Source organism: Oryza brachyantha, chromosome 11 (assembly GCF_000231095.2).
Source record: "Oryza brachyantha chromosome 11, ObraRS2, whole genome shotgun sequence".
Classification (NCBI taxonomy): domain Eukaryota; kingdom Viridiplantae; phylum Streptophyta; class Magnoliopsida; order Poales; family Poaceae; genus Oryza; species Oryza brachyantha.
This window is the reverse complement of record NC_023173.2, coordinates 17,468,009-17,484,535: the sequence shown is the minus strand read 5'-3', so window position 1 is coordinate 17,484,535 and position 16,527 is coordinate 17,468,009. Positions and strand designations below refer to the sequence as shown.

Genomic DNA, 16,527 nt, shown 5'->3' with positions numbered 1-16,527 from the left:
TGGGGAAGCCTTGCTTAACAAGGCTAGGAGGCTTCTGATTTCCTGTCCATTCATAATTTACTTTCACGAGCATTTCTGGCTGTTCAATTTTACATTATTTATCAGCACCCCAAACCCAGCTGCTGCTGCTGCTGCTTGGCTCATAGTAGTACATTATATTCCTTGAGTACTACACAAAGCTAGCTACCCGATTACTCCACTGCCGCACCCAGTTTCTGGCTGTTCATACGTGGTGAACCTTCACATGACATTCTTAATTGTTTTATTTGTTGCATATATCCGTCCCTTTCTATGGGTTGGCTAGCAGGCAGAGGCTAATAAAATTTGCAAAGATATACGCACTTGGAATGCATGGATCCATCTGGGGGGTTTGGTTCCTTGTGCTTGTCCTCGATCACGTAACAAAACGGCCATTTGCTCATGCAGTGGCTACTTACAGGTCAGTTTATCTCTATCGGCCTCTTTCTCCCATCAAACTGAAACTGAAGGATAATATAGTATAGGAGTAGGAGTAGGAGTAGGAGTTTAAGTAACTTACAGTTCACTTCCTACCTTTGACCGCTTACAATGAGCTATGGTCGTATCAACATCCTGGTATTTCACCTGGCAAATCAAAGCACCCCTAAAGGCTTTGGACAAAATTAAGAGATAGTATTGTATTGCCGACCAAACACACCAAGGCAACAGGAGACATCCTGCTGCCCTTTCACCAAGTCTTTCTGGGAAGCTATTGGTTTCAACCTACCATATCGAATATTTGCAATCAAACTACCTACTGCCTCGCACACACTCCCATTTTTTCTACATCCTCTGCTTCTGGCTACTATTGAACCATAGGCATGATGGGCTTGGTGAACCTCCTTTTCGGCAGAGAGGCTTAAAATTGAAGACAGAGGAATTGCAGCGGAACTGCAACGAGTTCCTTCAGCTGCCCTACCTCTAAACTATTTTGCTTGCTTGTATATAACCGGAGGCTTTTAAACTGTAATGGTCATTGGTCTCCCTAACTGTAGTTGAGAGTTGAGACCTCTTGTATCTTTTGCTATTTGGAAATGAATTTAGATGGGCCGGGGAACCTCTCCCTCCCGGTGATCCTTCGAAAAAAAGCAATTAGTGCTTAGCGATGTAACAACCCTGTTATTGAGTAATAAAAGCTCTTAGAGCATGTTCATTAGTATAGCTAAAAGTTCATATTAGAGTTAACAGGTACAATAGATTAATTAGCTAACTGGGAGGCTAGCTCACACAATTTTTATTTCTCAGTTTCGGTGTCTCGATGGAGTTCGATCGTGACGGTGTGAGTGTTGCGTACGCTTCAGCCAGCTAAATATTTCCCTTTTCTTCAACCATTTAGAACAATCGATCGGACCATGCATTGCATGTCATGGCCCTGGGGATTAGTTGGATGCACCGCGATCAAAATCCATCGACAGGATTCATCATTGGATTAGATTAGATTAGATGGTACATTGCCATGGCATCCTTTCCATTTGCATGTAGTTGAGAGGTGCCTGTCCAAGGTAGCTAGGGAGGAGAATAAGATCGATGTCGATGCAGCCAGCTTCGCACAATCATATATATGTAAGATAATTCCGGTTGATTCAAAACCAAGCTAGATAGAACTAATCCATGTCCACCTGGCTGGTTAAATAGCTTTTGTACGGTATATATATACGCACCAAGGAAAAGGAAGCATACACCATCCATCCCTATCTCCATTTGCTTTTTGTTTGATGCATTCAGTCAACGCTACCTCAAATACTCCCTCCGGTTACGTTGGTGTGACACCGTTGACTTTTAAATTTTTAATTTATGTTTGATGTTTCGTATTATTTAAAAATTTTATCCAAATATACAAAATTATAAATCATACTTAAAGTTATTTTAGTAATAAATCAAATCATAACAAAATAGTCAATAATTATATAATTTTTTAAATAAGACAAAATATCAAACATAGATAAAAAGTCAACGACTTTAAACAAAAAATCGGAGGGAGTAGGTAGTGATACATATGCACTAGAGAACCATGGAGATACTACAGTAGAGTATATCGATTTATGTATGTGTGCATTTCTACAAAGAGACCGGCCAGTTCGTGCAGTGTGTGCAAGAGGGAAAAAAAAGATCAGAGAATTAATGCGGACTAAAATAGTAGTAGGGAAAATTCAAAGAAGATAGATAAAACTTTAAAAACAAGTAAATATTCACACAAAAAGAAGCCGACATTAGCGTGGAGAATTTTTTGTTGAGTCTGAAACTTTATACTCCCTCATTCCAAAATATAAGTAAATCTAGATCGTTCAAATACTAAGTTTAGATCAAAAGATACCCTTTTAGTTACTTATTATTAGTGATCACTATTTGAATTTTGTTCTACTTTTCACGTATATTTTTATTAGGATGATACATGATTACAACATACATCTCCCCATTTTTTTGAATTTTTCAAATTGTTTACATAGGTTGGAAGCAACTTAGATGGTTTAAGTTCAAGCAAATAGTCAAAAAATTGAAAATATACCTTTTATAATGGTGTTATCTATGGCTTAAAAGAATTTAGCTTAAAATAAAACTTATATTAACAATGGCAACAAAAAGAAATATTATTAAGTAGTGAAGTGAACCATTTTCAATAGGTTAGAGGAGGGAGGGGGAGAGGGTAAATGAGCCAAAGAATACTTTAAAGGGTTAAGTGGTAAATCAATTAGTTTGGGGGGTAAAATGGACTTTTTTTCTTTTTGGATGGACTGTTTTATTTTCTTGAGAAGTCTTGTATGCATGCACGTATCGGTCCGTTATGGATGTATACATGGGGCCGGGGCATATAATTACCAGTGCGCCCATCCACGTTTGTCACTCGTTCGTTTTGCAGATGGTGATGGCCCATGAAACATCAACTTCTAGCTGGGCCTGGGTGCTTCAACACATTAACAGTGCGGATATGGCGCAATGTAAATACAAAAATCAAGGCCCACTATATATATGAACTAGGCTAGATTGCGAAAGTCTCCAGGCCATGGCCCAACGGGTGGCTAAGGTTATGGTCTTCTAAGAGAAAATGTCAATTTTTGCCTCTTAATTATCACATGATTTCGAATTACATCTTTCATTTATAAAACCGGATACACAACGTTTCAAACCAGATCAACTCAACTCCAACAGCGCTTTTATCTGACATGTCACATTGGCCGGCTAACAATGACTTTTGACTATAGGACTTTTGGCCGACTTAACCGGATTTACTACCCACGGATTTTATTCAGATTCATCTAATACTGGAGTAGTTAAGAAAGACAAAATGACATTTAACAAATGCAACAATGTAAGTAACATATGCTTCTATATCTGATTAAAAATACATTAAGTTTTATATTTTTTTTATAAAGCATGTCATTGACCATAATTTTTATTATGGTAGTTCTGTAAAGTTCAATAAGTTTAATAGGCTAAATATTTTTCAAGAAAAATACGTGTTCTTTCTAGCTACTCCTACTAAATTATCGTTGTTTAAGTTGTTAAATGATATATTTTCGAGAAACAAAATAAAATATTTATTAATTCATTTTTTACTGGACTGAATTTGTTTATTATATATACCTCTTTAATATTTATTTTTATAAATAAATCATCCCAAGACTTATTTTGAAAATTTACACTATCTTGTCACAACAGTCTCATGCGACGTTGACACTTGACCACTGATTGTTTGGTTGTTTCATATAAAAAGACAAACAAAATGTTTAAAAACAAAAATAATTTGTGAATAAATTTTTTTATATATGTATTCTTAGCAATCTAAAAGTAGTTAAGACTAGAATTTCTAAACTTTGATTAAACAACTTTAAAATTAACTTAGATTAAATTTTGGCTTACGAGGGTAAGTAAAAGTATAGGATGAACATCATTTCATTTTTACACATCTATGATCGGAGGGACTAGGGAGTGGTGTATGGATTGATGGATTAATTTGTAGGGTTAGAGCGCCATCTGGCGGCGGCAGGCACGGTTACCATCATTGTTGTTTGTACGTGCCGATGAAAGTATGAGCAGGCGCAGCTAGCATTTGTCCTTGTCATCGCTTGCAGCCGTAGCCATCCAATATATCTGTATGATCGTCGCCGTCGCTTTCAGCTAACTATATGAATACGACCTATTAACACTGAGGTTTCGCTCTTTTTTTTTTAATTATTGATTATGGTTTTTCTCAATCTTTTAAGTAATGTGTTTTATAATGAAAATATATACAAAAGTTACTTATCTCATATTTTTGAAAGCAAACTTTTTATCTTTGTTTATACCATCAAATAATTATCATAGTTTAAATCTAAAATACTCTTGAAAAATGAAATAACCCAAAAAAATGGAAATCTCATAAGAAAAAACACCACCTCGGTGCCTATGCATACTTACTGGTCTAGATAATATGTAAGTGCACATATATGCTTTCGAGTAAATATCACAAAAATTTTGGGTGCCTTACTCAATATATGGTAAAACTTAAAAGTATGCCTCGCAAAACTCAAAGTGTAACATATATACTCCCTCATTTTCTAAATATTTGACATCATTGATTTTTTAAACATGTTTGACCGTACGTCTTATTTAAAAAATTAAGTAATTATTAATTTTTTTCTCTATCATGTGATTCATTGTTAAATATATTTGTATGTATACATATAGTTTTACATATTTCACAAAAATTTTTAGTAAGACGAAACGGTTAAACATATTTAAAAAAATCATTGGCATCAAATATTTAGGGACTGAGAAGAGAGCAGTTGTTATCGCAAAACTACCTGCATTAGACAACCATTAGCTTCACCGCTAGTTGACACGTAGAACCCTCGTCTAGTCGCAGGTATGAACTATGCGACACATGCTAGTGGGTTGTACATGTCAGGTGATGGTGGATCTAATGTGGGAAGCCTAACGCATGTAATTTTGTATAACATATCTGTTAAATACATAGTTTCGTGAGACATGTACTTATAATTATAATTTTATGATATTTTGGATAAAGTTTATGTTGTTTGGCGAAATTGGATGGCCCACTTGGCTTTCTATATATGGCGACTTCCAAGCACCACCAGTAAGAACAGTTCTAATGAAAAAAAACAAACATACATGAAACCATCTATAAAAACTATTTTTTACTATGGAGATGTCTTTTATTAATAATTATCTTCTCTTTTTCTCTCCTAACTTTTTATTTTTCTACCAACGTTGAGCGTGACATGTCATAAAAACTAGTGGTTTTTCTCTAATGATGAATTCATGGTTTCTGGGTGCATTGGGTGAAGAGAAACTTATTTTTTCACGAGAAAACCATTTCTAAATTTTTTTCCTATCTTTCTTTATTAATTACGTTGTCATGTCATCATTTTACTTATGTGACAATCTATTTAGTGAGAATAGAAACTACCATTAATATATGAACCGGCCCTAACGCTGGTATATTCGATACAACAAGTAGCTGCTAATGATAGGCTGAACGCGTAGATGGTATTCACAGCGGTGGAGAGGATTAAAATTGAAGTTGGGGCGCATGCGTGGAGATGTATGATGCTCAGCCTGCATGTTGTCAATAATAATGATAATTATTATGAAGTGTGCATGCCATGGCCATACGGAATGGGAATGGCCCCAGACCATTCATAATTCGGAATGATCCAGCTAATAATCTGCGTGCTACACCCCATATGATGCATCAATTTCACCTACTGCTGCTGCTGCGTATTACTACTACACAAGAATACGCACGCTGATGCATGCATCGATCCGGAACATCTAGATGAGATCCAATAGTATCTGCCCTGCACAAGAAGTGGAGTATTTGAAATAAAAAGTTAGGGAAAAAAAGAGCAAAAGCAAAGTTAGCACTGCAACCAAAACCAAAACAAAAACAAAGACAGCGGTACTACAGTTATAGGAATGCGGAGCTAAGAGTGTGCTCTGCTCTGGAGTAATACTATCACTACAACCAGGCAAAGGGAGCTGGGAAAGAAGAGAAGGAAAAGAAGAAAGAAAAAAAGAAAGCAAAAGAGAAAGAGTAAAGGGAAAGAGAAGCAGCGAGCTGAGCCTGAGCTCAAGTAGAAGAGCATCGATCTGTCTCTTTTGCCTCCTCTCTCTCTCTCTCTCTCTCTCTCTCATCTTCCTTTCTTTTCACGAGATAGCAGCTGCTGCTGCTGCTTCTTCTTCTTCTGCTGCTGCTGAATTGCAAGTTTGCAAGAAGAAGAATTTGCAATTGCATTTTGATTCTAGCTAGCTTAGTTACAAAGATTGGGATGATGGAGGAAGAGTCGACGGGGTCCGGGTGCGTGTGCGCCCTCCACCCGGGCGTCGCCGTCACCGGCTTCTGCCCGGCCTGCCTCCGCGACCGCCTCGCCGGCCTCCACCCGCCCTCCGCCGACCTCCGCCGCTGCAAGTCCTTCTCTAACTACGCCCGCTCCTCCAATTCCTACTTGGACCACCCGCACCGCCGCTCCTGCGACGCCCGCCAGCCGCCGCCCATTCTGCTCCCGGAGCCGGAGGACACCATCGCCCGCCCGATGAAGGAGCACATCAGCCTGCAGCAGGAATCCAGGAATGGCGCCTTGGGTGCCCTGGGCAAGCGCTGGCAGGAATGGCGCCGCAAGACCAAGCTCAAGAAGCAGAACCACCACACTGGTCCTACCACCACCACTAGGCCCCTTCCGCCGGACTCCTCCTCGCTCGCCCGCCGCTCCTGCGACGCTTTCTCCAGCCGCACCATGCTGGGCTTCGACGAGCCCCGCGCTTCCTGCGACCACCGGCCCCTCTTCGTCCCACGCTCCGACGACCAGATCCCCGTGGAGGAGGAGGAGGATGAGGATGCTTACGAGGCCGTGCCCGGCGGCACCACCCAGACAAGGGACTACTACCTCGACTCCTCCAGCTCCAGCAGGCGCCGCCGGAGCGTGGACCGCAAATCCTTCTCCTCCGACACCGGTGAGCTGCCCAGGATGATCGCTGGTGCGGCTGCCAATGCAAGGGTCTCACCAGCATTCGTCGGCACAGAGTTCTACCAGCACCAGCAGCAGGTGAGCAACCAGTACCACCATCGCCAGCCAAGCTTGGAGCCGCCATTCTTGGGCCGGGAAGAGGCAGCAAAGCAGAGCAAGCACAAGAGCAAGGGGATCAAGGGGTGGAGCATCTGGGGCCTCCTGCACAAGAAGAACAGCAGCAGCAGCTCATTCGGCGGCGAGGCGGCACGGGCGACGGCGCCGGAGCTCCGGGCAAGGGGGTACGACGGGCAGATGCTCCGGTGCAACAGCAGCGTGAGCGCGAGAAACTCGTTCAGTGGAAGCGGATTGGGGAGGATTCGGAGGGCAGACGAGGTGCTGCTGGAGAGGAATTTCAGCGCCAGATATTCCTCCTCCTCCTCCTGCAGGATGTCACAGCTTCACAACAACTCCAACTCCATTGCCAACATCTACAGAGGTGGAGGTGGAAGGCCCCCTCGTTCATCAGCTACTTCCAGGACCTCACTTGGCCTCTACTACTACTGAAATTGCTCCCTCTTCTTTTCTTGCTTGCTTAGCCTTACTTAGCCGCCCAAATCAACCAATTATTAATGTGCATAGCAGCTTATATATACTTGGAGACTTAGAACTGGTGATTGTATTGATCGCAGCGATGCTTATACCCAATCTTACTTAGTTTGCATTACTACATCCTTTGTTTATTAATCTTGTCCAGCCACAACATATATGCATGTTTTTTCTTCTTCTTTCATCCCTTCAATTCAAGTTGCTTATTACGTTTTTCTGCTGCTTCTATGTCTATGTCTACATCTATCGATGCTTGAGATTAGCCATATGTTGGACTGGTTCATTGTCATTTTTCATTAAAAAAAACACATGTTTTCGGACCATTTTGTGCAGTAAATTAAGAGGCAGTAACCCATGGCTCGGGCCTCATGGTCCGAGGAAGTCATCGTTCTTATTCAAGGGCTTGTTTGACACGGCCTTCGCCCCCACCCAAAATAAAAACAAATTAGGCTGAAATGATCTATAGAAAATAAACTAGAGAGATCAAGCTCAAATCAGGCTGAAATGATCTATAAAAAGATGAAGCTAGGTTGAAGTCACTCCAGAACTCCACTAGAATTTAATTTAGGAGTTACAACTCTATCAAACATGCATTAAATCTCAACAGAGACTATATTTGGAGGTCATAGCCAAAAAATATATTGGTAAACAAAAAAATGAATAAAAAATATTTATATATATGTTCTTAATCATCTAAAATAAAAGACTGAAAAATAAATTATGATGAAATCAACTCTAAATTTAATGTTAAAAATTCAAATACTGGCATATAAGCATCAGAAGTGAAACGAAGAGGCTCTTGACATGCTACAAAATCTAGAGCTCGCGTTTCAAAATAAATTATGATTTTCCATTCGCAGACAAATGTTCTTGACGCCTCAGCTCAGTGCTCATTCATCAGGGATAAAGCGAATGACATTCAACCAACGTTTAACAATGTAGACAACAGAGAACCAACCAAGGTCTTATTTCAATCAGAAAACAAATTTGTCCCTGTCGAGCTTATGCAATTCATCTTCGATGATTCTCCACAACAAAAATGGCACTACTTCACCAATTCTGTCAGGGTCATGCAAAGGCCCGCTAAGATTTATTACTGCACCACGTTCTCACAATTGAGCAATCAAGTTTTTCCTTGCTTCCCAATTCTCAAGGGGGGTTAAATAGTTGCTTCTTCTGTAAGAAGATTAAGAAAAAAAAATGTTTCATGTCCTTCCACGCTGGCAAAATCATGCGTTATAATCTTCAACTTCCAGGTTTCCTCACAAACAGCTTCTGGACCTGTCCAAGTAAAACAGAACAAAAAAGCATTAATCATGCTTATATCCCTGCATTTTATCCGATAATACAGATTCAGTTATCGGCTTACCTGCTCCAGTGTCAAGAACATTATCACATTCCATGATCCCAGTCTAGCAAAGTTTGGGAGGAAACCTTTGTAAAATGCCAGAGGCCCCTGCAGACAAAACCCACTTATGAGCTATATGCACTCCTTATGTATTCAAAAGGTATAAAGCAGTCGGCTAGAACAAAAACAGGGTTTTCAGCTGTTAGTCTGTACTGACAATTATAAGATTGAAGACCACAGTTCAAAATGTATGTATGCAGCCCTGAAAGCTATGCTGAGTACAATTACAAAGATGGCATTTACTCCTTGGGCTGGTTTGTGACAAGTTACATCAGCTCACTGGGATGCGTTGTGGCCCATTCAGGACCAACTGGATGGCAGATAACAGGGACCCCCTGCAACTCAGGCAGGAACAAAACCGTAGTGGAGAAAATTATCCTGGACGGTCATTCTCCTTGCTGTTCTACTCATGTACCCCGTTTTCCTGTAACATTCCCCTTTCTCTCGTCTGAGCTCCCCATAAATCCACATCTGCCATGTTTGAACTACAAAATACCTATGATATCTGGGCTATGGCGGAGAAGGTCTGTAACGGATGAGGCTGCACCTCTAGATTAAGCTTCACATGCAAAGTGTCATGATCAATGATAAAGGTGCTATAAAGGAGATAAAAGATGATTCACACCACTGGCTGCCATGAAGATGGGTAATTAATGGCATGCATCTACACAATAATTCCATGTTGCTACCAAGATGCACTTTTTTACATGATTGAATGGGATAAGTTGTGCTGATCTTCCCTACAGAAATTCAGCCTAAGAATGTCCTGGTAGCAAAACTAGCTAAACCAATAGGTGGCTTTCACTGTGTCACAGTGAACCATCAAAGAGGTCAGATTCCAACAACACAATCTGGATCTGTAACCAGTGAATCATCTTATTGGCCATGTTCATTGCATTATATTCTATGCAGAGAGCTAGTAGGAAATTAGAGTAGTTCTCTTGTTAAACACTGTCCAAAAATGATCACACAACATCTATTTACTTGCAACTCAAAACAGGGTAAGAGAGTAGAGCGTACATCATTCTTTAGTGTCTTCACAAAACAATCGATAGTACTTGTGTAGGCCGAGTCACCCATCATTCTTGACTTAACCTGTGAGAATGTGTTGCTTATCAGTCCAGGTACTGAGATTCAGTTACTAAGAAATATCCAGTACTACACAATACTTCCTCGATAATAACCACAATAAATTAGGGGTCTTCCTTGCTGTACAAAGGATTACCAGCACGTTTGACCCAAATATGTATAACAAGAGTCACTTATGCCAACAAACTAGGCAACAAGCATGTGGAGGAGATCAAACACGTTATGGATTAACAACGGAGGCATAAATTGCAGAAGCATGTGACACTGAAAGATCGTACTGAAAACAGCAATGAGGCAAAAATGTAGACTACACATCAATAGAAAGTATGTTGGCAACATTCCTGATAGGTGCATTTACAGGGTAGAAAAGAAGACTAACATCACCAATGTTTCATCAGGAGCAAGATGATCCTATTTTAATAGTGAGCACAGTGGGTACTCAGAGGAAACCATTCAGGAAAGAATTGTTTACAGTTGCTAGTTGGGTAGTACAGAGTCATAATACTGTAGAAATTCATAAACTGCAGTAGGGAAGCATGCACACGAAACTGTTTACTGAGCATAAAGGTCATCTCACCACATCCACTGGAGAACCAACACAGACAGCGAAGAAGCCCGCGCCCAAACCAGATAAGAGGTGAGTCAGTACATCATCTTTGAAGCCAGGAAGCTTCAAGATTGTCTGCACAATGAGGGGTAACAATGTGATCTTGCGTGTGTGAAAATTTGAGTCATTGTGAGGAAAAGGACCTGCTTGACTTGATCATAGCTGGCCAACTCGGCAGCATTGATGATGGCATTACGCGCAACATTGGGTCCAATGCCAGTCCACAAAGCAGCAAAGCCTTCCTGAAGATGATCAAAGTGGTGTTGGGGTGGAAGAGGGAAGAGAAAAGAGATGCAGAAGAAGAAGAAGAAGAAGAAGAAGAAGAAAGGTAGCTGACCTGCCTAACAATCTTGGCGTAGGCGTCCATGGCCCCAGCGTAGCGGCGTGGGACACCAGGCGCCAGCTTGCCCTCGGCCTGAAGCCTAACCTTGACAAGGTCAGTGGGGTTGGCGATGCTGATGGCGATGGCACCAGTGGTGAAGCCAGCAGCGATCTTCTTGGAGAGAGGCACATCCCCAACATGGTCTTTGCCGACATACAAGGATTTGACCTGCCAACATACAAGGAGTACATACAAAGTGCAAAGTGAAATGAAATTGGGAGTAGTAGTAGAGTGGTGGTGGAGGCCAAGGACGATGATGCGTACGGGCTCATAGAGACCGATGCGGAGGCCACCGTAGATGCACTGGCGGTGGAGGCCAGGGACGATGCCCTTCCAGAGAGCGGCGGCGCCTTCCTCGCGGGCGATGGTGGCGGCGGTGCCGAGGAGGCCGCGGTACTTGGGGGCGGCATCGGCGGCGGCGTTCTTCTGCAGCTGAAGCCTGACCTTGGCCGTATCGAGGGGGATCGTGCACACCTAATAAGTATGGAAGGGAAGGAAACATGAGTTGGGGGGTGGTGGGTTGATCTACAAATCGAAATCCCTACCTACTGTGGCAACAGAAGAAGAAGAAGTACTACCTCGGCGAAGCATGCGGCGATGGCGCTCGCGGTGAAGCGGCCGGCGAAGGAGATGTCGACCTTGGAACCGTGGTCCGGCATCGCGGCAGGTGGGAAACCACGAATCGCAAGCAACGCTCTCCCCGTCCTCCTCCTCCTCCTCCTCAACACTACTACTACTAGTAGCAATCGCACTACTCCCTCGGCCTCCTTTATTCTCTCAACTACTTCTACTTGTTTGATTTTCGGTCGATTATTATCTGCTTGTTGTGCTTTTGTTCGATGACTCGGATTCACATCGCGCAATCCCACTCCCTCCTATACCTTACCTCTGCTTTTAATTATTATAGTGCTTAATATTTAAATTAATTCTATTATATTTTTAATTATTCGATTGGCTCTGAAATTATTAAAATAGAAGTTATGAGAATAAGTCCAATAATATTTCTATTATGATAAAAAAAATTAAATATTAGAAATATTTACATTTAAAGGGAGTTTTCCGGCCTCATCTTTTAAATCCTTAGAAACATGATCAAATCCGTATATCAACAATTAAAAATAATTATATATATATACATATATATATATACACACTATTATAAAAAGCGGGCCTACGATTTTTGGTACGTCACCTGGGCCGACCCGCCGGTGCGTCCACCTACGTTGACCAGGCCACCGGTGTCCGCGTCCACCTGGGCCGACCAGCCACGCGTGGCTCACAGCTCCAGCAACTCAGCCCTTTCTCCGTTCCGTGATATGGGCCACGCTTGTTTAAAAAAAAAATCAAAACGCCATAGATGCGGGGTATCAAACCCTCGTATGCTAAGCAGGCACTAAACCATCCGAGCTACGATACAACGTCTCCAACTTGACGATAAGGCTAAATTCCATCTTAAATTCTTTCGGATTACATTATACTACTGCTACCTCCATCCTATATTAAGTTTATATTATAGTTTAGATATAATATTTTGACTCTTCGTCTTATTTAAAATATTTTTACGATTAATATTTTTAAAACATGAATAATACTTTATGCGTGACTATTTTTTAAAGTTTTTTTTATAAATTCTTCAAATAAGACGAATGGTCAAAACATTAGACACATAAATTGAAAAATAAAATTATTATAAAACAAAGGTAGTACGTGATATCAGAGAGACACACTAAACTGAAATTAATATATGATTGACTGAACAAGACATACAGGCGCAGATAATCATCTAACAAGCCCATTTTGAAGTAATCTCCTTTCAAATATGCAGCATCTTGCAAAAAAAATCAGTACAAATTGTTAATAGTGTTTTAGTCTAATTCGTCGTCTTTTCCTTCTTTGTTTCTGCTTCTTATAATGGTATAGATAAGCTAAAATGTAATTTTTTAATCTTAGATTTATAGTTGATTTTAGAATTTGTTTATCATTGTTTATTTAAGAGAAACTTGCAAACGTGTCATTATAATTTTGCAAGGTTAGAGATATGCCATTGGTATCTCAATGACATATGGGGCCCGCATGAGTCAACGACATGTGGGTCATGATGGCATATCTCTAGTTTTGCAAAATTATACTGACATCCTTGTAATTTTTCCTTTATTGGTATTTAAATACAACATCCCCTCGTTCAATTTCTACCGCCTCTCGTAAGCTTCCAATTCTAACAATGCCCACGAGCAATCACGTCAGAAGCAAATAAAAAGACCAAAAGTGATTGTTTGAGTGTTTCATAAAAAATGCCAAACAATATATTTTTAAACGAAAAATAATTTATAAATAAAAATTTTATATATGTCTTCTTAGAGATCTAAAAGCCAATCATATATATATCATAGCTAATTGCACCGAGTGCGTTAGTGTACAGGGAATTTTTCTTGCCTCGTCATATGACCAGTTGAGCAAATGTTTTTGTTGATTAATATGAAGTTTGAACTTATCAAGATTGACCTAGCTAAATGCACACTCTCGATTCAAGATACCACGGAGAATTGATGATGGTGCCATTTGTAGCTTTATAAAACAAAGTGGAACAACCAAACTTTTACAGATGGCATCGTTGGTCATTTAGGATGAAGCCTTTGTGAAGGCCGTGTTCGTTTCAACCCTGGTAAGTTAACTTACCCCGCTGCAGAAAACACGGTAATAAATTAGTACATGATTAATTAATTAATAATTATTAAAAAATATAAAGTAGATTAATATGATTTTTTAAAACAACTTTCCTATAGAATTTTTTTGAAAAAATACACCGTTTAGTAGTTCGGAAAGCGTGTGCCGGAAAACAAGAGAGGTAAGTTAACTTACCTCCCTAGCCGAACGCAACCTAAGAGGCAATCGGTGGAGGCACTGGACAGCAGTATACATGACATAATGAACAAACCAAATCTTCCGTTTGGTGGAGAAATGGTTGTGTTCGGAGGTGATTTCAGGCAAGTTCTTTCGGCTGTTCGAAAGGGTTAAGGGGTCAAATAGTAGACGTTTCATTGCACAGGTTTAACCTGGAAGTCCATGTGTATCTGGTGCACAACATGAGGGCACAAAGCGATCCGTGGTTCACGGAATACCTACTACAGATCGGTAATGGCACTGAAGATGTTAATGATATTGGAGACATACATGATATAGGGCCTGTTTAGGGGAGCTTTAGATTCTGAGAAGCAGCTGCTTAGTAGCCAACTTCTGAGAATCTGGAAAAACTCCTAAACCCAGCTTCTCCAGATTCTAGATTCTTAGTTCATTTTTCAGAATCTGTAACTATAGATTCTCAGAAGTTGTGGACCGTTTGGGGCAGCTTCTAGCAGAAGCAGCTTCTGAAAAAAGCTACAGCTGGGAGAAGCTCCCCCAAACAGGCCCACATGCATGGCACATTCCGAGGATGACAGTGACATAGACAAACTAATTGAGAGTGTTTCTGTCCATTGTCATCCCTATATTTTGAACTGTCAAATTTCTGTGTTAAAATAATTCAAGATCGAATACAAAATCAAAAAGAGATTACATGCCCACTATAATCTTTAAACAAGCACGAGTCAATCGAGCATTTTTACAAATTTTCAACTTTTGTTTTTAAGTCCGTTGCAACGCACGGACATTTTGCTAGTATATATATACGTTCTTGACGATAAAGACTAAAAATAAATTATATAAATATTTTTTAATTTTTAATTATAAAGAGATTTTTTTTAAATACTGATACTTATTTTGCAAGGAATGGTTATGAGATGCGATGCGATGCTCTGCTCGACGAGAGATTGATTGATTATATACAAGAAAAGATAGTATGGAATTAATTAATATAAAAAATAACCCTACGTTCGATCTCAAGAATTAAAACTTCTCGTATTAATTAAAAAGAGAAAGTTAAGCTGTTGATTAAAGCATAGGACCAAATCTATTTATTATCTATCTACCTTATTGTATACCCTAAAGCATACGCCCATAAAAATTCTCCAACCTCATTGTTTCACTACAATTAAGCATTAATAAAATGACTTATTATAGATAAAAATGTTATATGCATATAATTTTTATATACATGCGTTTATCAATCTAAAATCAACATGGAAAATAAGCTATGCTGAAAAAACTTTAAAATCAACTCTAAATTTAAGTAGAAAAAATTAAATTTTAACTTGTAAGCACTAGCATAAAAGTAAATATGATCTTCTCAACCACCAGGTGCCATATCTTAAAACTTACAAAGATTTCTAAAGATTATAGAATAAAAAAATTCATCCTTGATTTGCACCCCATAAATGTATTATTTTTAACCATTAGATCAATAAAATTAACAAAGTCTCATAAACCTCCCACTGTTCCGTACATATCTAATTCTCTACTCCAGCCTTGAATAGCGTATGTACGCATGCACGTATGTAAGATAAGTACAATGTACGTAACTCAGTTTTTTTCTCGACCCGTTGAGAAAATCACACGTATATAAATATATAAGTTAAGCATGTACACATGTGCGTACTGCACGTGTATGCTTTCCAATAAATACTCAATTAGATATTTTTCTTTTAAAAAACTAATCGCCTCCTACTCTACCTACTTTGTTCAACCTAGATATTTGGACACCCCTTTCACTTTTATTTCGGTACGGTAAGTGATTATTTAAAACAAATTATCCTCAAATATATAACTATTAAACCATTATTTAATTTGCAGGGTTTTTAAATAAATGTATACCTTGTAACTAAACCATCAATTTAAGATATACTAGTATATATTTTTTAACTAAAAAAGTATATGGACCTATGTTATAAACTCCAAATAGTCATAAAAAGTATAAACATGCTTGACAATTTATATATTTAGCGCTCCTATAAATATACATGGCTAAATTAGATCTACAATAGGGGGAATTCATAACTTTATATCATATGTCCAATTTAGAATCTATTTTAGTCCATTGTATTATATTACTATAATTAAATTCAACGTCGATGGTTCATATTAACCGTTTAATTAGTCTATAGGCTGGTCTGAGGACGGGCTCACTTACACTTGTACTAACTAAGGCTATGTTTTAGTGCTAAATGCATTGTGAATCATGCATGCATGCATGCGTGTAGAAAGTTCAAATCGTATTTTATTGCGTTTTGTTTGTATCAACATTTCATTTTCTACAAATTTGTACAGCCTTATCTCCTCTCTGTATATTATGTTACTATAAGATATCTTGTATTTTATAGATATATCTATAAAATAATATATAGTAAGCGAAGCATCTTTTACGAGAGCGTGAGAGAGAGAGAGAGAGAGAGAGAGAGAGAGAGGTGATACTTGAAGTATTCTTTTGTGCTTAGCAGTGGCAGGCTCCCCTTGGGTTGGGCCTTGATCGATCAGCAGGCCCAACACCCAACCCAACTACCTCAGAAAAGAAAGGGGAAAGAAGGAAGAAGAAGAAACT

General features: G+C 39.4%; 2 protein-coding genes across 2 annotated transcripts; one reads left to right on the top strand and one right to left on the bottom strand.

Moving 5' to 3' along the window:
• Positions 1 to 5,796: 5,796 nt before the first annotated feature.
• On the top strand, positions 5,797 to 7,824 carry LOC102709041 (protein OCTOPUS-like). Its single transcript, XM_040528917.1, has one exon. It carries the CDS (start codon positions 6,288 to 6,290, stop codon positions 7,527 to 7,529), a length of 1,242 nt encoding a protein of 413 aa, XP_040384851.1. The 5' UTR covers positions 5,797 to 6,287; the 3' UTR covers positions 7,530 to 7,824.
• A 695-nt stretch (positions 7,825 to 8,519) lies between these two features.
• LOC102704463 (mitochondrial uncoupling protein 1-like) lies at positions 8,520 to 11,902 on the bottom strand. Its single transcript, XM_006663072.3, has 8 exons — positions 11,636 to 11,902; positions 11,322 to 11,531; positions 11,013 to 11,225; positions 10,819 to 10,917; positions 10,646 to 10,750; positions 10,000 to 10,074; positions 8,941 to 9,027; positions 8,520 to 8,852 (listed from the first exon to the last, which is right to left on the bottom strand). Exons 1-8 carry the CDS (start codon positions 11,714 to 11,716, stop codon positions 8,817 to 8,819), a joined length of 906 nt encoding a protein of 301 aa, XP_006663135.1. The 5' UTR covers positions 11,717 to 11,902; the 3' UTR covers positions 8,520 to 8,816.
• Positions 11,903 to 16,527: the final 4,625 nt, after the last annotated feature.

Excerpts from the sequence above, each read along its gene's own strand:
- LOC102709041 (XM_040528917.1), top strand. The coding sequence starts at position 6,288 with ATGATGGAGGAAGAGTCGACGGGGTCCGGGTGCGTGTGCGCCCTCCAC.
- LOC102704463 (XM_006663072.3), bottom strand. The coding sequence starts at position 11,716 with ATGCCGGACCACGGTTCCAAGGTCGACATCTCCTTCGCCGGCCGCTTC. Across the intron at positions 10,918-11,012 it reads ACGCCAAGATTGTTAGGCAG|GAAGGCTTTGCTGCTTTGTG; the intron begins GTCAGCTACCTT and ends GATCATCTTCAG. Across the intron at positions 10,075-10,645 it reads TTGGTTCTCCAGTGGATGTG|GTTAAGTCAAGAATGATGGG; the intron begins GTGAGATGACCT and ends ACATTCTCACAG.